At 40.2% G+C, this 24,684-nt stretch overlaps 2 protein-coding genes across 6 annotated transcripts in view; one reads left to right on the forward strand and one right to left on the reverse strand.

Moving 5' to 3' along the window:
• CMSS1 (cms1 ribosomal small subunit homolog) overlaps positions 1-24,684 on the reverse strand; it is a 225,793-nt gene that overhangs the window by 23,823 nt on the left and 177,286 nt on the right. The window contains exon 1 of one of the 4 annotated variants that reach the window (XM_039732833.1): positions 7,925-8,078. The exons of the other annotated variants lie outside the window; for them this stretch is intronic. Within the exon in view, the coding sequence (XP_039588767.1) occupies positions 7,925-7,934 (10 nt within the window). The 5' untranslated portion in view covers positions 7,935-8,078. Of the gene's footprint in view, positions 1-7,924; positions 8,079-24,684 lie in introns of those variants that run through there. 4 annotated transcript variants of the gene reach the window in all.
• The window catches only part of FILIP1L (filamin A interacting protein 1 like), a 192,160-nt gene continuing 175,662 nt past the window's right edge, over positions 8,187-24,684 (forward strand). For both annotated transcript variants that reach the window (XM_039732817.1, XM_039732819.1), the window contains exon 1: positions 8,187-8,413. The gene's annotated coding sequence lies outside the window, so the exon portion shown is untranslated. The remainder of the gene's footprint in view (positions 8,414-24,684) is intronic.

The raw sequence follows: 24,684 nt of genomic DNA on the forward strand, positions 1-24,684 counted from the left end.
TGATGCAAATCTATGCAGAAGCTCAGAGATCACAAGCATGTCTGTAACAGACCAGCACTGTCTGCCCCACTTTGAGGTGTTGAGCTTCCCAGGAGACCTCTCTCTGCCAGAACAGGAGACTTCACAAATCCTTCCTTAATAATAAGCTGGTGAAAATGCAGAACCTAACTGATTAATAGAAAGTTGACTTTCATCTGGCTTGAGGTGCAAAGGAGTGGGCAGGCAGGTGCTGACAGGACACAATGCTTGCAGGGTGATGCTGTTGAGCACAGCAATTCTCTGCCTCTGCTTCCCTGAGACTTACACCATTCACACAACCACAAGGTCGTCCAAGGCATCAGAACAGTCACAAAATGCTCTCAATATAGAAAAATAAAGGGGAATTCCACAACTCTCCACGTGTTTTGCTTTGGTATTACATCAGCAGCATGGCACACACTAACAGGCTTCCCAGCCATGAAGTATTTATATTTGATCTTATTTTGAACCCTGCAAAAATGGAAAAAGCCATTTCTGCTTCACACATGCACACGCACACACACACACAGACTTCTTCATTTATATAAATCACTGTTTAAAATCAGCCACTGCACTAGTTTCTAACTTCCTTCAAATTTAGGACTAACATATGCATGTAGTGTAAGTACATAAATATGTGTACTATATACACATGTAAACACTCATGCTAACACATACACATCTGCATGTTTATACAGATTCACATAAAAAGTACAGAGATATTTAGATAACTTAACAGGTTGCCTTTAATAATCACCTTTATTAACTAATGTATTCACAACTAATTCATATTTTTTAATTATTTACTGTGGTATTTTTAAAGGCCACAATGATATAGGATGTAATGACATGCGCTTTGATGTCAATGCAATTTTGTTCATACAAAATAGCTGGTACATACAAATTTGCACTCGCTAGACTGATTCACAGTTACTGAGACTTCTGACCTTCACATGCCACTTTGCTACTCTGAAATTATTAACACAGGAGTTATAATGACAACAACATAAATAATTAATTCCTGTAAGAACTAAGGCTGACTGAAAAAGTGAAACTCTTCTAGGCAGGACACTTCCAAATGCCCCAAAATAAGCAAGAAGTTATGACTGAAATTAATCTTAAAATTCTTTGGGAAATGCAGGTTGTGGTTTGAGCCAGCCTACTACTGAAATAAAGATAAATGCAGCTCACAGAAATTATGCCAGCCATGGGAAGCTTGTTACAAGACAGGAATATGAAGAAAACAAAAGGAGCTTTTTGAGAGTGTAAGGAGGCAAGGTTCTTAGAACTCTTCATAATGTAGGAACAACCAACATGTAAGTAAAAAGAAAACTTGGAATAAAAATATGTTGTTTTGCATATATACTCAAAGATAAGTGAGAGAATAATTTCTGTTAGGTGTTTTTTTGCTTTGGTTTGGGGTTTTTTTTTGTTCTGGAGCTAAGCAAGATCAGGCTTGATCAGAGTCCAAAAGGCTCCCAGTGACAGAGTCCAGTACAGGACAAGTTCAATTCTTACCACTGAATTAATCTCTGTGACAAAATTTGAAGGGAACCTGTTTTACATGCCCACAAGGGAGAATCCCTCAACTTTTATTATATGTATTTCCCTGCAATCAGACATACTCTTGGTCAGAAATCCCTGTTTTTTTCCCTTATGCTTTCATCAGGGCTATGTATCAGTACTGAACTAGAATTACATGAGAACAAAGTTTGTACAAAACTTATTATGCCCCCCCACCCCTTTACCCCTTTCTGATTTCCATCCTTCTCTGCCTTTTCTAAAACTGTCTCATATCTGAAACCAGATTTTAAATAAACCTCTGTTTCCTAATTTTTTATAAGAAGTTCAGGACACTGTGGAAACAGGTTTTGTATTTGTTATGCTCTCTTTACAGTGTCAGATATGTTACAGAAAATTATGTGCTTGTCATTGTTCTGTAGGTGGGCATAGTTCAGTTTGGGTGTGCTATGATGGATTAATTTCAGGATGATTTGTAACTGGTATTTTTATTTACTGGTTGATTAAATTGCTCTGATCATTAATCTGAGGCAAAATACTTAGAGTGCTCCCACCTCTAGATTCTGTAGATTGAAACACATTTGATGCCAATTAAAATGCCAAGTGTGTTGGGCACATCTTGAGACTTTTCTTAACTGCCATTTTTTTTGGGGAGGAAGGGACAAGAGGGGTAGAGAAAAAAAAAATTCTGAGACTTGCTTATTATTCTCAGTTCTGCTATTAAAAACTGGCCTTAATCTTCAGTGAATCAGATTAAGTAATCTCAAGGTTAATGCACTACCTGGAACTTTTCTCACTGCATCTCTCCTGCATGTCCCATCAGGTACACACAGTGCAAGGTCAATTAAATTTCTGTAAAGTGTAACAGCTGTCAGCAAAATTGGCTCCCAAGTCCCTGTTCATCCTTGCTCAGCTGAGAGGGCTCCTGTTGCCAGCAGAGCTGTGCTGACCACAGTAGCTGGGCTAAAAGTGGCAGTGACAGTATTTTCCAGCACACCCCTACGGTGCCACTCCTGGAGGCAGCAGAGGACACAGGGCTCAGGCGGGTCCTGCCTCGCTGCCCACCAGCACCCAAAGAACACATGAGCTCTTCTAAATGCAGCAGGCCTGGCTGGTGGGCTGGTTAACTAAGAAAAGAGGATTCATACTTCCCTGACAAAAGGAGAAGGAGGTACAGAATTCAGCATTTCACACAGTCCAAACCATCTCCTGGACAAATCCCAAATTACTCAGCTGTGTGTCACCAGCACAGCTAACCCCAAAAGGAAGATGTCTTTCATGTCTACCAGGTCAATCCTCCCTAAATTCCCTCTCTGTAGGCAGTGGACAGCATAGAATTTTCCTGTTGAGAAGGCCATTAATAGCTCAGATACCCTGGAGCCCATGGTGTAAAGCCAACTGGCCAAGCAATAGCCATGAAGCTCTTCTGGGGACTTCCAGACCATGGAATGGCTAAGAATGCAAATTTTATTATTAACATGGTTCTTCGGATAAATTGCTGGCTATTTATCATGGCAATACTTTAGAAATTTCTAGTAAATGAGATAAAAATTGTTAGACACAAAAGCAATCTGTCCTTGGGAAGATCACCACATAACCATTGCATTAAAAATAGCTATGACAGTGTCAGCATCCTTTTCTTTTCTCAGATTGCTCTGGCTAAATTAGAAAGGGTCCCCTGGCAACTCAAGAAAAATAAGTAATTCTCCCCATCACAGGCATGCATCAAGTGCAGTGAGTGGCACAACTGAGAAATCTAGATGACACATTACAGGAAAAAATCCCCAAACAACAAAACATCTCCTTACCTACTTGACTAAGGATTAGCAAAGTAATTTAAAGCAGTAGAGTAAGACAAGATCTAGTCTTAGAAATCAATACAAGAACATATACTCACAAGAAACGAAAAAATAGTATTTAATTGTATCAAAAGACATATTACAGCTTAATGGAAAACTTAGGCAATTTTTGCAGTGTAGCTTTTGCAAAATGGGCACATGAATCAATGAAGTGCCTTCATTCATAAGGCCTTAAAATATGTGGGTATTTTGACCATTTAGAACTAAAGAGGGAACACTGAATGCACTGGTACCAGTTTGTTATTGTCACTAGGAAGCACAGAAAGCTCTGTTACAGGTCATTACCAGTTAGCAACCATTCCTCTGACTTTATCAGCCTGCTGCAACAGAGGACAGAGCTGCCTCTGCTCAGGCTGAGACAACCTCCCCAAGAATTACACATAGTGCCAGTGCTCCATCATCCCAAACCAACCACAGCCCCCCTAGTCTGGGCAGTTCTGCCTTCCAATCCCTACAATCTAAGGAGACCCTTCCCAAAACAGGTGCATTCCAGCACAGCAGCAAGTTTTGATGTCTGCGAGGATGCCTCAAAGTGCAGACTTTACCTGACAAGGTATTTGAAAAAAGGTATTTCCAATTATCTTTGGAAATATTGTGAGGCCCCCCTGAGGGGCAAACAGCGTGGGACTCAGCACAAACACAGTCCTCTCAAAGATTTAAATGAGCTTCAGCTTTGTCCTCACAGGTGACATTCAGATAACATAAACTTCTTCACACTCCAGCCAGGCTAAGCCTGTGCCAAGCCACCCTATAGGAATTCCCTGTAACAGCTCCTAAGGACTGGCCAAAACTTGTAGTACAAAATCAAAGACAACACTCTTCAGGAAATGCAAACCCTTTCCTGGGGTAGTTCGAAAGGCATTTCTAGCACAAACAACTGTTTGTGCCTGATAAATCCTGTGACAGGATGTTCAGTTTAGGTTACTCTTCTTCACCCTGATGGATAATTTAAATTAAAATCACTGTCTATTCAAGAAAAAAAGAATAGGTCTTAATATAATAATAGCAAGTTAATTTTCATTATACTCTGATATGATAAAAGAATGGGTTTTTATCACAGACATAACTATCTGCAATGCAAAGGATTTTCCACAATACATTTCTAACAATTACATCTCCCCTTATTTAAACACTTTTACTTTAATATTCAAAACAGGCACTTACAAACTAATTTTTGACATGACTTGCTGACTGGGAGTGAATTAAGAGACAAAATACAGGGCATATCAGAGAATAAGACAAGAAGAAATCCTCTGTTGTACATATGTAAGCACAGGAGAATAAATTTCATATGGTTGAGATTAGGCCCAGCTTGTAGTACAGCTACAGCCTCGCCCTTCTCATAATTTGACTTTTTCATTGTTATATTTTACCTGTAAGACAGAAAGATGGTAAAAAAGCCACAGAACATGACTGATCAGAGGTAAATAGTAGGCTGCTCCCCTTCTAATAAGAATTAACTTTTTCACCTGCTAGGTAAAGGTTGAATACTTATGCCTTGGACTATGGAAAACAGCATCACCAAGGTAAGCAGAGAGAACTCAGTATTCATTTAGTCACTGGAGTTTAAAAACCCATGGTAAGCAAAGGACAAACATGAAGATTTGACATGACAGGAACATGACAGGTCCTTTTACTGTTTGCCATCCATTTTAATTTCTTCATTATGAGCTTGCCAAAAAAGAGCAACCAGAGACTTCAGCACAGGGTACAAATCAGTTCTGTTCTTTGTACCCTTCACCAATGGTATAATGAGTGAAGGCTGAGATAACATCCACAAATCACTTCAGTCTACTCTTTTTCTTTTGTTCTCTCAAAAACTATCCTTCATGCTAAAACTTCCAACAATCTTCTTATAACTCCAAGTTTAATTCAAAAAATATTTCTAGAGAGATGGGGAAATGGGAGACTGTTTTGTTTAATCCTGTGCAACAGTTTATGATCATAAGACAACATTATCCAACTCTAAAACTCAGAGGAACAGGGCAAGCCAGGATACAGTTGACCACACTGGAAACTGTGCCATTATGGTTCACAATCTCACCTTGTAAATGCTCAATGGGATATTTAAACAACCACAAATGTCTAGGAATTTGGGGTTAATCAAAAGAAAAAATAGCTCACACATACTAGTTACAGAATGTTTAACTGTGTTGAGGGAGAATCCCATGAGCCTGGCTTGAAATAAGTCTCAACCCCAACACAGGCATCTGGGCTCTGGAAAAGTCAGACCAAACTCATTCCACAGGAAATGCTACCAAAGAAAGCTGGGCAGTTAAAAACTGTCAACAAATATGCAGAAAACCCATTCAGAATTACAAGGAAAATACAAGAGCTCAGGAAAAGCTAGGCACAAACTAGGGCCAGACTCTATTGCATTTTCCTCTTCACCGTGCAGACAGAAAAATTAAAGTCATCCTAAAGAAAACTTGAGTGTATACAGCTGTCAAACTAAGCACTTTTCCATCCATCTTGATGAACACATACAACCACTTTTAAAGCCTTTTCCCCTTCTTCCAGGAAGTTTGCATCACTGGGGCTGGTCACGCAACATTTAGAGCCCTGTACACATGAACCAGCGCCACTCTATAAAAACTTCCCCAAAGATTAACTCCCTGCCCAAAGCCAACCAGTGTATTATTTGTATGAGCAAGAAACCACTCCTTCTCCACAATATTCCTACGGGAGAAGTGCATGGCCCAGTTCCTGCCAAAGTATGACTATGCCTGTGCTTAGCACTGTGATTCCTTCTTTTTCTAAGACCCATCTGTCTTGTATGGAAGCTGCTGTTTGCTGCAAGGGTGCAAAGCTGGTGAAAAAGTGGGTGAAAAGTATATTACTCATGCTGGGGAGGAGTATATATTCCCTCTCTTACCCTCATCACCTTTTCTGGACTGAGCGAAGGGATCTGTGCTGAATTCAATATCCTGGCACTAGAGAGAGGGGTAGAATTGCAGTGGCACTGTGGAGCTGGAACTGGGAGGGTTGGTGTGGCTCTCATGAGGGTACCACCCTGGAGCACAGGCAGCACAATGCTATCCATGTTTAGTGATGTTGGTGACCTGCACATTCAGAATTTCACTACTTACCCAGTGCTATTTAATATACACCTGTCTGGAGGTGGACTTGTTCCTTTTTCAGGTCCTCTCTTCAAAATCAAACACCAACATTCTTCATTTGTTATAATATTAACTTCTGATAAACATTTATTCATGTTAATGGGGAAGAAATAGGTAAGCTGAAAGATGAACTTGGATAGATCCATAAAACTACTTAATGGGTGGGGTCTAGCCTCGGTCTGACTATGACCGAGTTTCAGCCAGGAATGTAGCATGGTCCCAGATGTGATGTTTCCCTTAACACTGCTAGTGATTTGTGCTTTTTTACTGTTCTCTGTATTGGGAAGCAGCTGTGGCTCACAGCTGCAGTTCTTGCTGTGAGGGTAACACAGAGTCTGGCTGATGCTGAGCACTTCAAGTCTATAGATCATGATAAAATTACACAGTGGAACTTGCCAGAAATAGTAGGCTGCAATTAAAAGGATATATAGTACACTTCACAAAAACTTAACAGCATAAATTATTGTTCATAGAGACATATTGCTACTTTACTGACTACTGATACCATTCGCACCTTTTGGCTCATGGATATTTTGCAGATGCACACATCTGTAGCATGCAGTTATCACAGTCCTGACTTTTCTCAGGTTTTCTCTGTACATGGAAAACTGCACGCATGCATATCATGTAGCATACACTCAGACAGATGTCACCACCAAATAATATATCCCGCTGAAGAACAACACTGCAAACAGTCTTTTATCCCAGCTCTCCTACCCATCTTTACACACAAAATGAAAGTTGACATTTTGAGCTGATCTGATTTCTGAAGCCTTTTTTATTTAGAAGCCTTCATATGACATAAAAGTATCAGGTCTCCATTTGACAGAGTATCAGGTTGACTCATATCAAGTTAAACTCTCCTTCAGGCTAAGAACAAAATACCCTGACATGTTGCCACACAGAGTTAGAGTGGCAAATTCCCCAGATTATAAAACATCTGTTGAAAACCAGTTCCCTCGCACAAGGGCTATGTTTCTATTTCTGTTACTCTTTGCTTCCTTCTCCTCTGCATATACTTCACATTTCTCTGCAGTTTGATCTCTGATATCCCCTTTTAAGCTATCCTAGCATCCCAAATGCATATGGTACTAGAATATACATTTGTGGATTTAACTTTTCCAAAAAGTCTTACTTATTATAAGAGCAAGTAAAAGGAGGGGTAATTTTTTATAGTGAGAAGCATTTAGAGCAATACTGCACACTCTGACACATTAAGGTTTTAGAGAGGAGGAAAGGCATCGGGCTTGTCATCTATGTCAGTGCTCTCTATTTAAGACTAACAATTACAATGCAGTCTCTCATCTGCACAGCCTTTTGTGAACTGACACACAGCTCATTTGTTTCAATGATCAACTAAAGCACATTATGAGTCAATCAGTTCTAAGGGAAAATAAGAGCCCATACCTAAATTCATTTGCTGCAAGCAGATGGCGGATTGCTTTTCTGTCCCTTTATGCTGCAGTCCTGTTCCCTTAGATCTTCTCTACTAAGAGGGGGACATACCGGGAGGTCAGCTTTCTGACAAGGTCATCTGCCTCCAGAGTATGAAGAGAATTGCACAGAAAGTGGGTTGGGCTATATTTAGAGTTTGGTCCAACTCCGTGCCAAGGTCCCCCCCACTGTCTCTCTCTTGCAGCACCGTCTCAGGTTTATTCTTGCAGATTCTCAGCCCACAGAACACACGAGAATAGGAAAGGCGCTCCGAGCTACTGCTGGATCGAGGTTTTTTTGCAATTTGCTAAAAACAAGTGGATCAGCAGTTCAGATGAGAACTCCTTAAATCACTCACTCTTCCAGTCCTTATCTTTCTTTATTTAAGTGGATTTTCCCTTTTCAGTTGAATAAGGGAAGGAAACTGCCTGGGATAGAGCAAAAAGACTCTCCTGAGCTAAGGTAAGGTTGCTTCATTTTTGTATTGTCATTGTAATTACAGCTCAATTAATGATTTGGATCAGATATGCTTCTTCTGCTACACCAGTTTTGCATGTCAGTATTAAGGGTATTTTTGGATAATGAAATTCTCAATGTAAAAATATAAATTCTCATTATCACTGTCTATAAGAAATGGGAAACTAAAAGGGTATCAGCATGTGTAAGAGAATATATACTCTCTGATTTTTACCTGCTTAAATTACTGTAAAAACCACACAGCCATGCCAATAGACTGTATCATTCTGAAAATGAGAGAACCCCAAATGTGTGGCTATATGCACATGATTACATAGACAGGCATGCAATTAGATGTGCTGAGTGATGTTTCAGCCACATTCTTTTGCACAATATGAGCAAGCATGGCAGCAAGTTTGTGATATAGGGCTTGCTGCAAATGGCACAGATAGAGTAAAAAAAAATAAAATTACTAAATGAACACGTGCTCAAATCCCTTTATAGTTCCAAAGTTGCTCAGCTCCAGAGTACAGGCAGTATTACAGATCATATTTTATTTGGTTTCCTTTCCACTGTATGCCATGCACTGGTTCAGCATTGCTTCTCTTTTTAAAAACACATATGGCTCAACAATTTTCCTCATTTTAAACTGTTGTGATTCTTAAGGGAAAACACCTCTGGACAGAATACATCATTGCATACCTGCCTGTTAGGAGATCCTAACACACTTCAGGTCACAGGGCCATCATGATACTGTACTGTGCATCCAGAATGAGGAGAATGTTGTCGTGTAAAGACACTCTGGAGCCATGGATTAAGCACTGGCACAGACACACACTTTCTAATGCAACATGATCTCAGCAAGACCACAGGAATGGCAACATGAAAAAATTGGGTAGGAAGGTCCACTTGACCCAAAGGTCCAAACACTTATGGGACAGCACCAACTCACACTGCACAACATAATCACTGTGTAAAAGCCTTAGCAGAAGCAACTAAACAAAGGCAGACAGATTCTGCATTACAATTCAGCAAAGAGCAAGAGAAGTCACTGTGAGTTCAGCTAAGGTGACTGGGTGAATTCCTGTACTTATTTCAGGTTGTCTTTTCTTAATACAGCTCCTGGTTAAACAATGCCATGCATCAGGCTATTAAACATTCCAAGTTGGCAAAAGTCTTATCTGCTGAAAAAACTTCTCATTTTGCTCACTCTCAACTATGTATATCTTCTCATCCTTTGCTTCTGATTTGGCTTAGTAATTTATGCTTGGAGTCTTGAGTGTTAAGTTTATTTGACAGAAGAAATAAACACAATCCATTTCACACAAAATACCTTCCTAGCAGTGCTAAGACTGTTTAACAAATGAAAATGATGGTAGCATGCCATGGAACCAACTTGGACTGTGTTGCATGTGATAACTCTGATTCATCCAGAAGGTTTATATTGTGAGAACTTGAGGAAGAGGCTGTTAAAGGAGGGTTAATGAAGTACTGCAAATGCATTTATCAAATTTATCAGCAAGTAAACGGCATCAGTATAAAAGCATCTAGTGCAGTCTAAGATCTGAACAATCTCTTATTAAGAGTAGTTTTACACTGATAGAAAAGGGGAAATATACATCTTTATAAAGTTTCAATGTTCAGGCTTTGCCTAATGAATCAACTTAGTTTTTTTATTACGCTTTGTGATACTATTCTCCATTTGCACATGGGAAAATATTACTTACTCCCCCATCAATATTAAAGACAGCAGGGATGTAGGGTTGGCTTAAAAAAAAGCAGTAGTGCTGTGACTAAGCTTACTAAAGCAGTGCTCCCAAACACCCCCTGGCAGATGGACAGGACACTGCTGTGTCACAGTGGCAGACAGGACTGGCTTGTTTTGAAGGAAGGGTCATCACACCCTCCCCACAGGAGCTGAGCCTAAAATGTGTCTGTCACCCAAACTGGTGGGAGGTTTGTTGACATGGAGATGACAGGATGGCAGCTTTGGAAAATGGCAGTATGATGATGAATATGGGCATGGCATTACCAGAAGAAGCTAGAAATAAGCACATCTGAGAGAACAGGCTTCATATTTTAAGGCAGACAAACCTCAATCTGTTTCTAACCTCTTTCTGGAGCCAATCCTACTTGGTGGGTTCTTCCTCTTCCTATTCTCTCCTCATAAAACTCCATTAAAAATTCCAGCACCATGAGCTAGCTTTGCCTTGCTAAGGTGTGGTCTCCAATGGGCACAATATGTCCATTCTAGTGGAGACCACTATACAAGTGAAAAAAAATTTTAAAATAGTAAATTAAAAGGAGGAAATTTATTTTTTTCTTCTCTCATGTAAGAAAGACAGACTAAAACCCTTCATTTCTATTAGAGGAGCTGATGGGGCTGAAACCCACCTTCCTCCCTTGTGGTGGGAGGGCATGGCCATACATATTGAATGACATGTCCAAGGCTGTGGAGGAGGAGGAAGGGAAAAATTGGCTGATGATGTATGCTGCCAGCTGGCCAGGCAAAGCTCCAAGAGGACATTCACTCACTCCTTGCTTTGGCACTGTCCCTCTCAGCTGACAGGTGTAAGCAGGACCAGAGCCAGAAGGGTAAATCCAAACAACGCCAGGAGGACAAGTCCCACCAGCAGTCAGATCCCCTGCTCCTCTCACCGTATTTACCTTCTGCCTTGGGGGCTTTCTTCTGGTGCAACCAAACAACAAACAACCCTGGGATTTTAATCCCTCCCTGCCAATCTGAGCAGACAGAAACAAGCTGGGATTTTGGGGAGAGTCAAAGCATACCTCACCAAAGATCTTTAACAAGAAGTCCTGCCAGGTGCCATAGCACCAATGCTACACGGCTCTGCAGAACCCAAAACTCATCTCCACCCACCACCATCAATGCAGAGCTGGTGAGGAGAGTCAAAGCATACCTCACCAAAGACCTTCAACAAGAGGTCCTGCCAGGTGCCACAGCATCAATGCTACACGGCTCTGCAGTCAACCTGCAGAACCCAAAACTCATCTCCACCCACCACCATCAATGCAGAGCTGGTGCTGCAGCTGGCATCGAGGCAGGGACACACAAAAGGGGCTTGGAAGAGTGTGAGAAAGTTAAAGGTAGCTCTTGGAGTCAGTCTGTGAGTACTTGGGTACAGCTCTGTGTGCATACCTGCATAAGGGAGGAACACACAACTTGGTATGAAGACAGGTGGCTACAACTGCTGAAGGAGCTCTGCCTTAAATCCTACACTGAGATTTTCTTTCAAAACCTTTAGACTATTGCCACAACTTCTGAGTATACTTTCGAGGAAAGGATGAACAATGATATGACAATATATGCTGGATAGGAAAGAGAGATACTTTATAGACACAGAAAAATTTAATTATTTTTAATAATTAAAAAAGCTTTAATTAAACAAACAGCTAATTGAATAATTATAGTCATTCAGTTACACAGTACCTTCCCCTAAGACTTACTAGTAATAAGGACAGGGAAAGAAATCAAAGTTCGCAGAAAAATTTAATTCTTTTTAATAATTAAAAAAAAACATTTAATTAAGCAAACAGTTAATTAAATAATTATAGTCATTCAGCTAAACAGTACTTTCCCCTAAGACTTACTAGTAATAAGGACAGGGAAAGAAATCAAAGTTCCTACTCACATCCAGGCACATAACCCCAACCTTTGTCTGACCTGCTTTCACAAATCCATCTTTCAAAAATAGGAAGGAAAAAACTCCAACAACACAACTTTTCCATAGGGCGCCCTGCTGGTAGAGTGATAGGTCTTTGCAGAAAACTGTCTGCACTGAGGAGAGGAACAGACTCATCATCTGCATTTTCTTTCAGTCTGATAGAAGTGTTGGGACTGATGGAAAGATCTCCAACACTGGTTTTCATGTTTTGCATTACAGAATATCACTTTCAGCTATGGCAAATTGAGTGTTGTCTACTCAAAGCACAATAAATCTTCATGCTTACAACTAAGCAAAGTAAGGCACAGGACAAGAAATGCCCTGGAACAGTGAGGTACTCCTCAGGCCTGCAGCACCACACTGCTTGGCAGCTGCAAATGCCAGCTCTAAACTCAGGAAAACTGCAGGCAGACCACAATCTGCTACACCCACTGCCCTACTCCCAGACAACTTTGTGGTCCTACTCAGCACAATTTTCTGGCTCTCAGTCCTTACTTTGGTGATTATTCAGGATGGGTATACAACCCATTCACGCCAGAAGATGAAGCTCGTCAACTTTAAAACAATTTCCAGTGACAACCCCACCTACACAGTGTGGCATTAAGCTATGCAGGAAGAAACAGTTAAAATTTGGATTATATAAAACTGACACAAATTTCTTATCTTCCATTACATAAGCCTAAGTTTTTTCAATTGCAGCAAATTCACAGTGACCACTACTGATGCTAAAATGCCACAGAAAGTAATACAACAACACTCAAGTTCTTCTGTGTCAAACACCAGAGGGTGAAAGTGCATATAGATAGCTGCAAAACAGTAAATTACAATTTTACATAAAATGATACATAGTCCTGTTAGAAGAAATCCTTGGAGGTGAACTTTCTTACTTTTCACTCATAGCCAGCTTTTTAGTATACCAATCTGATCTGCAGGCATTCACTTCAACAGGAGAACAGAGTCCAATCCCTAGCACAAATAACATTGCAAAAAAAAAAAAATAAAAAAATCAGTATTTGCAACATGGTTGTATTTTAGCACAGTCCTCATGCACTTTTATTTCATCACGAATAATATTGTGGGTGAATATAAGAATGAAGGAGGAAAAAAACCCTCTAAATGGATGTCAGTTAATTGAGATACTCTCCCTAAAGAAACAAAGTAAAAATCATGTACAAAGTACGGTAAAAATAGGCATTTTACACCATCTTGTCTGTCTTTAAGAACACTCAATTTAAATAGCAAATGAGCAGCAGCCACTCTTCCTGTCACTGCATTTTCCTCTGCTCACACCATGCTTAGAGATGTCATCCAGTACAACCTGATGCATGTCCACACCTGCCTGAAAGAGGGGGATGGCAAGAAGGAAGGCAAGGAAGTCCCACTTGGGAAGAAAGTGAGGCTGTACAGGATGAGCTTGTCAGAATATGAGAAAATGAAGAGTTGAGATGATTTGTCAGGGCTCGTGTGCTCGAGCACCTGCTGCTGCTGTGCAGTTCTTCTCACTCAGCCAAGCCAAGGGGCTGCACATTCCCTGCTGCACATTCACCCACTCACCAGCAACAACCCACTTCGAAGGAAACACAACCAGGCTGTGATGGGTTTCTCAACACAGACAAGTAGACACCAAGAGGTTCAAATTATATGACCTTTTTTGCAACTTGAGGCTCTTGAAGAGGGGAAAACAGAGCCTTTGTTCCCCCTCACACAAACTTTCATCTGACTTCCAGCTATCTGAGCTGCAGACCATGAAGTCTAATTATAGGTTTATTGAGTCTTCCCAGAGACTGGCTCCTTACGTGGGCAAAGAATTTCACAGATCTCTTTGGTAGCCTGGATATTACTCCATTTTAGATTTCCCTGTCATAAATGTACAAAGTGGGTTTCTCATCAAGTTTGCTCTTTGACACTGAAACAAAAGGAAGAAATGCCAGGCTTTATCAAACAGTGCAGGGTATGGAGTGATCACTGCAGAAGGCACAGCTAGAGTCTTCTCTACTGTCCTCTCCTGTGACATGTCACTTAAATAGAACTGCTAGCACTGAAGACATTTTTATTATTAAAAGTACAAAGTTATGGTGGATACTAAGCAGTCAATATTCTATTTTACAATTGCATAGATGAGCCGTGTTTGCTTTGTGTAAATGTCCAGTGAACGTGGTCAGAGGAGGGAGTTCTAGAAGATTTATTTGGATGAAAGTCAGGTGCATGTATGTGCATTGTTATACTAAAGAGATTGGGAGTATGCATTGATACACTGAGAGGGACTACTTAGCCTTTAGCAAACCACTAGCACTTTTTCCACCTCAGCTTGTCTTACTGAAAAAAAAAAAGAAAAGAATGTAGAAATATTCCTTAATGGGGTTTGTTGGAGCATAAATATAAAAAGTTCTGTGGGATTCTGTAAGTGCTATAGGAGAATATGATAGTTGTTCATTATATTTTGGCAGAGAGGACATGAAATCCCTTTCTTTAACACTTTGAAAAAGCATGAGTGTTTTTAAAAGTATTTTTGAGAATCCAAATGCATTGTATTCAGATCATTAATACAAAGAACAAACTTGGGCTCACTCTGTCAGAGCCACAACTCAGTCAGATGCATTTTGATTCTGAGTTACAATCTCCGGGTTCCAGTATTGACAGCCACAATCAAAACCTTCTTTGTCATGTCTTTGCTATTCGGCAGCTTCTGGGACAGTGCCCGTGCCATGACACAAGAGAAAGATAAGGGTTAGCCTTATCCAGAGGGTGTCACTACTGCATCCAGCTCAAGGACAAACTGCTGACAGACTCTGCAGAGCTGAGGCCAGAACATACACAGGGTGGGAGAGACAGAAGCAGTGCTTTATCTAGTCCTGAAGCCAGAGCTTTGGAGACAGCCCCGCAAGGGAGATGTCCTCTGCTATCCTGTAAGAATTCACATGATGTGAGCTCTTCCTCCGAGACCCTGCTGGGAAATGCAGTCTCCACCTTGTTGATTTGCTGCAGGACTGCTGATAAGGAAGCCCCTGTGCAGCAGAGCACCACCCCCAGCACAACAGGGATGAGATAGGCAGCACATCTGCAGAGGGAGATCAGTGCCTTCGCCAAAGTCACAGAAAACAGCAACTGTAAAATATTCCATGTCTTACAATATGGGAAACAATGTAACCCTCACATCAGAGATACTTTGTCTCTGTTTGTCTTTGGGAGCAGAAAGAATGGCTATATACAATTAACGATATCGAACAGAGCCCAAGCATAGAAATAAAAAACCCCAAACAATACATTAAGTACTGTCATGATAATTTTATCCTTTTGTTTTTGTTTTAAAATGAACTAATTACTTAGCTCAGCAATGCTCAGGACTGGAAGGCTACACCAGGACAGTAATGAAGGTATAATCCTGGGGAACAATTTTGATTATAGTGAAGGTTTCAGCTGACTATATTTTAATTAATCCAAGTAGTACAGCATTCTGAATCCCCAGATATCCCAGATCAATTTGATGACTCATTTTACAGCATACTTTAACATTGCTCTAATAAATTCTTCAACAGTTCTTTTAAGTCTCAGAGGTAATCTAATTTCTCTTCTGTTTTTATTATAGAGGCTTTCAAAAGACATTTCAACTATATATCATTAAAATCACGTGGCTGTGGAATGCCAAATATAGCATCAGAAACCAAATAACTCTTCAATACTTGTATTCATTAAAAAGCAGAAAGACATTCCTAATTACAAAAAAAGGGTTTTTATTTGTATTGATAAAGCATTTTAATTTAAAATATGTCTCTATCATAATAAAGATGAGCCACAAGCATTTGGCTAAAAAGCTCAGCAGTGAACTAGCATAATAATATGAGATAACATGACAAGATAAGAGCAGGATGTTCAGGGTTCAACACATGGTGCAGTGTCATATACATTTTCTGTATAATCCAGGCTTAAGGAAGTCATGCTTAAAGTCTGACTAAACATGCACAGAAATACATAGCAAACAAAGAACCAGATCCCAAGATAAGCAAGTTCTGAGCTAATACATCATAAGACCCATAAGATGATGTCATTTATATATTTAAATTAAAAAAACCACACAAATTTTCCTGTCCGTTCTCCTCTGCATCATTAATTCACCACTGTTTTGCTACTGCATGGAAATGAAAATTTTAAACTGCCCAGTACTCTCCCTGCATCTACTGAGACACTGCAGACCCCAGCATCAGTTAAATGTGACCTGCAGAGGTGGCTGCACACTGTCCCCATCCAGCAGCAGCAGCAGCAGATATCAAATCTGCCTCCAAGAGGGATGTAAAAACCAGAAAAAGATCCAGACAATGTGAAAAAGGACCAGGAAAACCCCAGAAGCAGAAAGGGCTAAACCCAAGAGAAGGGCAGCCAGCACATACCACTGAAGCCAGTGGCAGTGGTGGCAGGAAAGCGAATGAAGGCAAGAGATGTGGAGCTCCAATTCTGAGGCAGAACACTTCTCCTTGCTGTCATGTAGAAAATGCTTTGTTTTCTTCCTCTCCATTCTCCTCCTGCTCAGGGTCTGGACAGTCATGGTTCCTTGGTCCCTGCTAGAGGCACTGTCACACAGGAGTGGAAACACACTTGCTCCTGGAAGCTCCTACCCCTGTGAAGGGGTACCAAGTCCCTCCCTGCTACACCACCAGGCCAAATGCAGCCCAACTCTGCCAGCTGCTCATTGTTACCTAAATCTTTGGAAAAGAAAGGCACTGAAGAGGCTGGGGAAAGAAAGAGAAGTAAATTCACATGTCCCTTAAACCCAGTGTATCCATAAAGCTGACAAAACCCAACCCAATTAAAACAAAGCATGAATTACATTAGTTTTCCAGGGTGAAACTGTTCTGTGCAGGATAAAAAGCACATCCCACTTCTGTGCAAGAGCAATGAAGTAAATGTGATTTAAGAGAATGATAATGGATATCCTTTGACAACAGGCCTATGGTCACATCTCTAGCAAAGCACCTAGTTCATTATTTTGTTTGCTTCTGCTAACCCAACAGTACCACAGATACTCTATTTTGCATTGTCATTACCCCAACAATTACAGTAATAATTTGTTACAGTAATTAATCACAGAATTGGGGAAAGGTAATGGCATTCTCTGGAGCATGTAAAGTTATTCCAGGCTGGAAACCAGCCATTCATGCTCAGCCGTAATTGTGAAACCAATGCTTGAAGAGCTTGGACTGCAAACCTCAAAAAGGAAAAAGCATCAAATTATTACTGCAGAACAGGGTACAAAACCTGACTATTTTATTTGAAGCAGCAATCTCTGCACAGATTTGCAAGCCTCAGTCATTTTAATTTTTTTGTTTTGTTTTGTTCACACTGGGCAACCAACTGAGTATTTAGTTCAGGTTCCAGAAGAGCTTGAGTGATGTATTTAACACCCACTGGGCCACCACTTACACTGTGCTCAAGCCAGCAGGAAAGGAACAACTGCTATTGCTCCCCCTGCCTCAGGGTAAGCACCAGGACTGGGAACCCTGTACCAGGAAAGTGTGAAAGTTCCAGCACTCACATGCTGCAGCCTCAAGTGATCTAGAATTCCCCTCCTGATTTTCTATTTTTCCCTCATGCCATATCTTTTAATTGCATCCAAGGATGTGGAAAGGTAAATAATATGGTGCACTTCACATTAGGCTGACCCTAAAAACTTCAAACTTGCTTCAAAACTGCAAGTTTGGGCAGATCATAGCCAGAACCTCAGAAGGGAGCCCAAAAAAGCTTGAGCCTACCAATTTCTATCACTCCATGGCTCTGAACAATACTCTAGATGAGAAAAAAAAAGATAGGTCAAAAGCCTCCAACCTGTGTACAACACAGAAAGTATTCAAGAGCTCAAACAATTCTCAACTTCCAAACTGAAAATGGGAAGCAGAAGTGACTGCAGAGGATTTTAACTCAAAAAACTGCTGCTGTTGTGGTTTGTTGGTCAAGACTCATGTTAGCATGTATTTCATTAAGCACACTTGTAGTCTGCTATACAAGGGTGAAAAAAGTTCCTTCTGCTGTATTCTTGTGTTCAGTTGTGGGGTCATTTTTTCTAAGGGAGTTTCGAAGTGTACAGAGCCAGGAACTGGACATGATCACACATCCACAGATCTGTGCTGCATTCAATACAGTCTGCTACAAGGTGTGAGCAACTGGCCTGCAGAAGGAACAGGAGTCAATCCCAATCTGTCTCGGATGGTTCCTCTTGCTCCTCTCAGAAGGCCCAAAGCAGGCAGCTGCTCCTCCTCATTAGGAGTGCTTGCTGTGGCATCCCAACAGATTAGGCTCCATTCCCCATGAATCTATACATTATTAATCTTATCTGAAGCAGACAGTGCTGACGCCCAGCTTCCTCAGTGTCTGGAGGAATACCAGCTGTCTCCAGTTCAGCACAGGGAAATTGAATCTCTGCATATATCAAGAAGAAATATTTCTTAAGGATTCAGAATCCTTCTCCTCTCCTTTTCCCTATGCACTACCAAAGTAACTGCCTGGGATTCATATGCCACTCCATGGCTCTGCATGTCCTTTCTTTATCCTCTGCTTACAAAATGACTGTGCCACTTTCTCTCCCACAAGGACCTGGCCCCAACAGCCCATCCATTGGAGGTTTTTTGGATGGGTTACACAAGGACTGTCTTTATCAGACCAACAGAAGGAGATGCCCAGATTTTGCAGCCAGGGGAAGATAGGGCAGCACACCTCTTAGAGCACAGGAATGGACACTAAAAAAAACCTACAAACTACTATACTCAACAACTCCTTAAAATGTACCTCTAAGAAGTCCATGTCCTTTGTTCTAAGGTTCAACAATTTCTATGGTTCTTTTCATCAGCTGTGGAGCATTACAGACAAGAGATGCCACACACTTACTAATGTTGTAAATAAAATAGTTAATTGCTACTGAAAGACAACCAAATTGAGAACAACCAAATTGAACTTAAGAACAGGTTTATAAGGGGGAGCAGATAAGATTAATATTCATCAGCCCTTCTTAGAAGTGACCTTAAAGAACCTGATGGCAAATTACACAAATGGAAGATAGGGCAGCACACCTCTCAGAGCACTGGAATGGACACTAAAAAAAACCTACTGTACTCAACAACTCCTTAAAATGTACCTCTAAGAAGTCCATGTCCTTTGTTCTAAGGTTCAACAATTTCTATGGTTCTTTTCATCAGCTGTGGAGCATTACAGACAAGAGATGCCACACACTTGCTAATGTTGTAAATAAAATAGTTAATTGCTACTGAAAGACAACCAAATTGAGAACAACCAAATTGAACTTAAGAACAGGTTTATAAGGGGGAGCAGATAATATTAATATTCATCAGCCCTTCTGAGAAGTGATCTTAAAGAACCTGATGGCAAATTACACAAACAAGGGGAAGAAATGGATTTTTACTGACTTACAGAGCTTTTGAAGTCTTTAACTATCTCAGAGATGTTCTCATGGCTGTCTGGACATGGCACAGACTGGTGCATTACAAAAACAAGGTTTGATTAACTCTTTAAAATTGTAGATTAACTCCTTAAAATCCAAAGAGCACTAACTACTAGTAGCTAATTTTGCGTCAGAAACTTGTTTCTTTGTCCAGTTTTGCATTTCAGGCTGCAGTGCAGCAGTAAGTTGGTTTATTAACAGTCATGTTAAGAGACATATATCGTGCACATTTTATCCTTTCAAGGAACTCAGGGATCTCTACTGTGTCCACATTACATGTGAAGAAGCACTATTTTAAAAGAAAAACATTTCACTCTGAGGTAAAACACTATTTCCAAACAGTTTTTGATCCCTTAAATCAGGAATTGAGACTTTGCTAGCAATTGGGAGAGTTTTCTACAAACCAAAATGTTACAATCAAGTGATGAAAGCACCTGAAATGGCTCACAAACATTTTTAATGTAACACTATTTTAAAAGAAAAACATTTCACTCAAAAACTATTTCCAAACAGTTTTTGATCCCTTAAATCAGGAATTGAGACTTTGCTAGCAATTGGGAGAGTTTTCTACAAACCAAAATGTTACAATCAAGTGATGAAAGCACCTGAAATGGCTCACAAACATTTTTAATGTAGAAAGAGACACACCATGTTCAGGTCTAATAAAAGCCCATCAGATTTTGTTATTAAAAAGACACTAATTTGACCCACTGTTTTCCACAGGCTTACAGCACTAATAAATCCATGTTTGTGTCATTAATCTATAGAACTAATGATCAGTAAGAGTGCAGTAAGTGGTGATTAAAGCAATAGAAATGGCTCATTATACAGATATTATTGCACGTTGTGTGTGGAGGCACTGTGTGGTAAAGGAGTATTAACTTCAAAAATTGTGCTCATTTTATGCAGTTGGGCTCTCCAATGAAAGCTGGATTTGGATCATGTTAGTGTAATAACATGCTCTCAAGTGCTATTTTATTTTTTAAATTGGTAATTATAATTAGACACTGTGGCTGAATAGTATTACCCTCACCCACATACACCATCAAAATAAGATGTCAAATTTACTTTTCCTAAAGCTTGATTTTGGCAAAGCAAGTAATCTGTACTCTCAGGTACTATTTAGAAAGCAAGATTAGCAGACTGAGCCATTTACCTCCTCAAATATTGCACTTTTTATGTTGCCATACTTGCCACATAACTTGCCACGGCAAATAAAAATCTGTCATAAATGTGTGTTTGTCAGGGCTCTTTATGCCTCTTGGAGCAGGCTGATAAGTTTTGTATGCCCTGGTATGAAGTACTTGAAAAACATAAAGATTTCCAAATAGAAAATTGAAACATGTTATACATCCACACTCAAATTCCACATGGCAAACCCACTCACATAAATTTACCTGGCAAATATGCATGAAGGTGCTTTGACTGATTATCATTGCAACAAAGAGAGACTGGATAAGCACTTATATCTCAACAAATTAGTTTTAGCCTGTGGCCTTCCCCACACTCATATCTGGGTTTGACCCTTCCAGTCACCTATGTATTTCTATTAAGACACTTCCACTAAGCCTTCATCACAAGGCAATGACAATTAGTTCCCATTAACTGATTTCCAATTAACCAGAGGTCTTAAGAATCTGATGTCTCATATACTAATGCAGAGTTGGAGCCAAGATCTGCCTGTTTATACAGGGCAAAGCAATTTAAATATACACTAGTAAGAGAGTTAGATTTTAATCATGTAAGACACAGTATTTGTCCAAGCAAAAAGCACAAGGGGAATACACTAAAAACCAAAAGAAAATAAACCCCTAAAATGTGGCTGTTGAAAGAAAATTATGGTCACATCTCATGTTAGAAATGTTGATATATGAGTTCAGAGTTGCTGCCAAGGCTATGATCATTCTGAATATGTACTGGTTGTTCAGCTTCTACCCACCAGATTTAAAGAATAAAACAACATACAGGTTTGCATAGGTCTGATACTTCATGTAAAACTAAACAAGTTGTTTGCTTCTTTTGTTGTCTTGTTTTGTTAAAACCAACTACCATTCTGCATGTGTTTAGAAAAAGTCACATTTTTCAGGAGTCTTTTAATCAACCGTAGCAATTTATAAACCCATTTCAAAAATAAATATTTAGAGGTCATGTAAGCAATGAACTCAGAGAATGGCTGAGATCCAGGCATTGTGTAGACTGAATGACATGATCCTCCAGACATTTTTCTGCCCATGTGGTGCCATCAAAGAATTCTGGGGGTTTTTTTTTTTGTTTTTTTTTTTAAACATCATGACAAAAATTAGGAAGGAAATAGAGAGACATATGAGAACTGTGAAGTGAGACAGGAATAATGCAAGAGGGGTCATATCCCATCACTCAAACATGGGCCAGCAGAAGGGAAGGAATGAGATAAGAAAAATCAGAGCAGCACTGGCAGACAGGTCTTTTCTTGGAAGGAGCTTAAGAACAAAATTAAAATCAAACACAACCATCACATTTTTCTTCAGACATCAGCTGCTCTCTGTATTCTCCTTGTCTCACCAGTTTGGACATGACTTTTACCAGGAAACCACCTTCAACTGCCCATTTGGACTGTGAGGTGCTTGAGGAAAGCACTGAGGACTTGGCAGTCATGCCAACATTAAATGTGGTTGGCAAAATACTCTGCTCCACTAATTACCTTCAATCAAAAAGCTTCCTGGGGTGACCAAGGAAAAGAGGAAAGAGAAGCAACACCTCCCTGTTGATAAATTATTTGCCATTTCAGACCACTGGAAAACTCTAGAAAAGTGATGCCTCTCCTTCAGTGTGCTCTGTGAGCACAAGAGACTGGGGCACCTTGATTTTGACATCCACACAAAAGATTCTTCTCTGGACTGGCCAACAACCATGCCAGGTCTCTGTAGCAATTTACAGCAATATCCTTCATTGGATTATGCTGCTAAATTAGCTGCAGATGCTTCTGTAGTCAGTCTTTCCTCAGCTGTGCGCTTGAGAAAAAACGAACTGGAAAAGTCTGCTTCATCGGCTCGGTATCAGCCACAGAAAACTGCATGACACCATGAAGTCAAGCTCAAACACCCCTGGAGAATTCTGGAGCATCACTGTCACATCTCGATTTTACAATTTCATCCACTCAGCTGAAAGGATGTTTAAAACCAACATTTCTGGGGACAAAGAAAATCCCATTTCATTCTTCTTTCATTACTGTAGTGTGGCTGAAACCGTCTATTCTCAGAAAAGCCAAAAATAAATAAATGCTGGTATATGCAGGGAAGTTTTAGCCTCAGAAGTGGAATTTCTCACAAGAACTGCTGAGCAGCTGAAGACCTAGGAAAGAACACTATTACTTCTCTCAGCTACAGCAATTGCTAACACGATTATATCATCTCCCTTTAAGGTTCATTTGCACAATGGAGGTGAGCCTATCAGTAAGTGACAGACTAAATTACCACATGCTCATAAACCTCTCCTACAACTGGAGAGGTTCATCATGAAAGCAGATCCCATACTCAAGATGAAGGCCTTCCTGTAAACTTAAGCTCCATTTCAGACTCTGAGATGCTGTTTTTTAACAGCATGACACAAGCCATTGTGCTGACAGCCAGGCTGTTTCTGAGAAACACCATTGCACTCCATGCCTGACTCTTCTCCTACTTTCTTAGGTTTACTTCCTATCTGAAAAGCTTGTTTGGTGCTCCAACTCATGCTATACCATGAGCTAAACCCCTAAATGTTAAACCCATAGTTCCTTATTTTGTCTGAGATTGAGAATCTAATAAAATCCAGGATACTCAAACTATATCCTGAAACGACAAAATACAATTATTTTCCCAGCACCTTTTCTATATGTACTGGAAAAAATACTACAAAGCTTATCAGAAGAAAAAGCCAACTTCTCTACAAGTAGAGTAAGATTTCAGAGGAAGCCACAGTCTCTAGTGAAAACAGATATGCCAGAGCACAGGAAGATGATTTTCCCCAAATCACATGCCAAGTTAAATCACAACACCAAGAACAGTATGCAAATCTCACTGATGTGGTAAAACATCTGCAAGTCCATGTGTGGCTTTTCTGCTTATTTATACGTCTCTACATCTCGTTATTTTTCACGAGATGTAGAGACACATAAATAAGCAGTATTCATGCTCAATACTGAACTATGCTTCTCCCACACTTGGGAAGTGTTACATGTAACTGCTCGTTATTTTCACGGAGTGAATTACCACCAGAGTGGGAAACATACCTTGGAATAGCCTCTGTTCATCTAAAATCCTGTGTCTTTATGCTCACAGTTACTTTGTAGTATTTTTTCCCTTAGGGTCACTAGAAATAGTACCATATTTCTCTTATTTCTGAAAACTCTTTGTGGTTAAATAGTTGTTCATCTAAAATCCCGTGTCTTTATGCTTGCAGCTACCATATTTCCCTTAGGGTCACTAGGAATAGTACCATATTTCTCTTATTTCTGAAAACTCTTTGTGGTTAAATAGGGCAAATCCTCCTTGTCTCTTACTACTTGTAAGGTTGTTTCTCCAAGTGCCCACTGTGCCGAACTTGGGTTACAAGTTAGATCACAAAAGAAAAAGCCACCAAGCATCCCCTATAGAGTTGGTGGCACATAAAGAAACAGGCAGGGAAAGAGAAGATGCTGTATTCCTCCTACCCCCTGCTTTGTATGCGTAATATCCCCGTTTCTCAGGACACTCTTGGTGATTCCTTGTCCCACATAGAGCCCACAATGTGGTTCCCACTAAACATCCCCTTTTCTTTGCTTCCTAGGGAATCAAGATTTATACATGACAACCACAATATGTCTGTGTGTATGTCTATGTCTGTGTGTTGATCCCAGAGTTTCTGTCTTGGCCCACAGCCACTGAGCCAAGGTTTGTCAAAAAGCTGGAGAAAGCAAATTCCTGCAAGTTCTTACAAGTTTTGTGAAAACAGGCAGGAAGGCATTTCTATAATTATCTCTGTGAAAGGCAAGGCTGGCATGTGCAGTCCCAGAGAGAGGGGAGCATCCCAGCAAATTCCTCAACCATGGGAAAAGTATCCACTGAGACTCACAGTCAACCACTGGACACAAATTTATAGGCAAGTAGGCATGTTCAACCCCAGTGCTCAGAAAATTACTCATCTGGCTAGGC

This window comes from Passer montanus, unplaced genomic scaffold, assembly GCF_014805655.1.
Source record: "Passer montanus isolate IOZ18808 unplaced genomic scaffold, ASM1480565v1 scaffold80, whole genome shotgun sequence".
In the NCBI taxonomy this organism is placed as follows: Eukaryota; Metazoa; Chordata; class Aves; order Passeriformes; family Passeridae; genus Passer; species Passer montanus.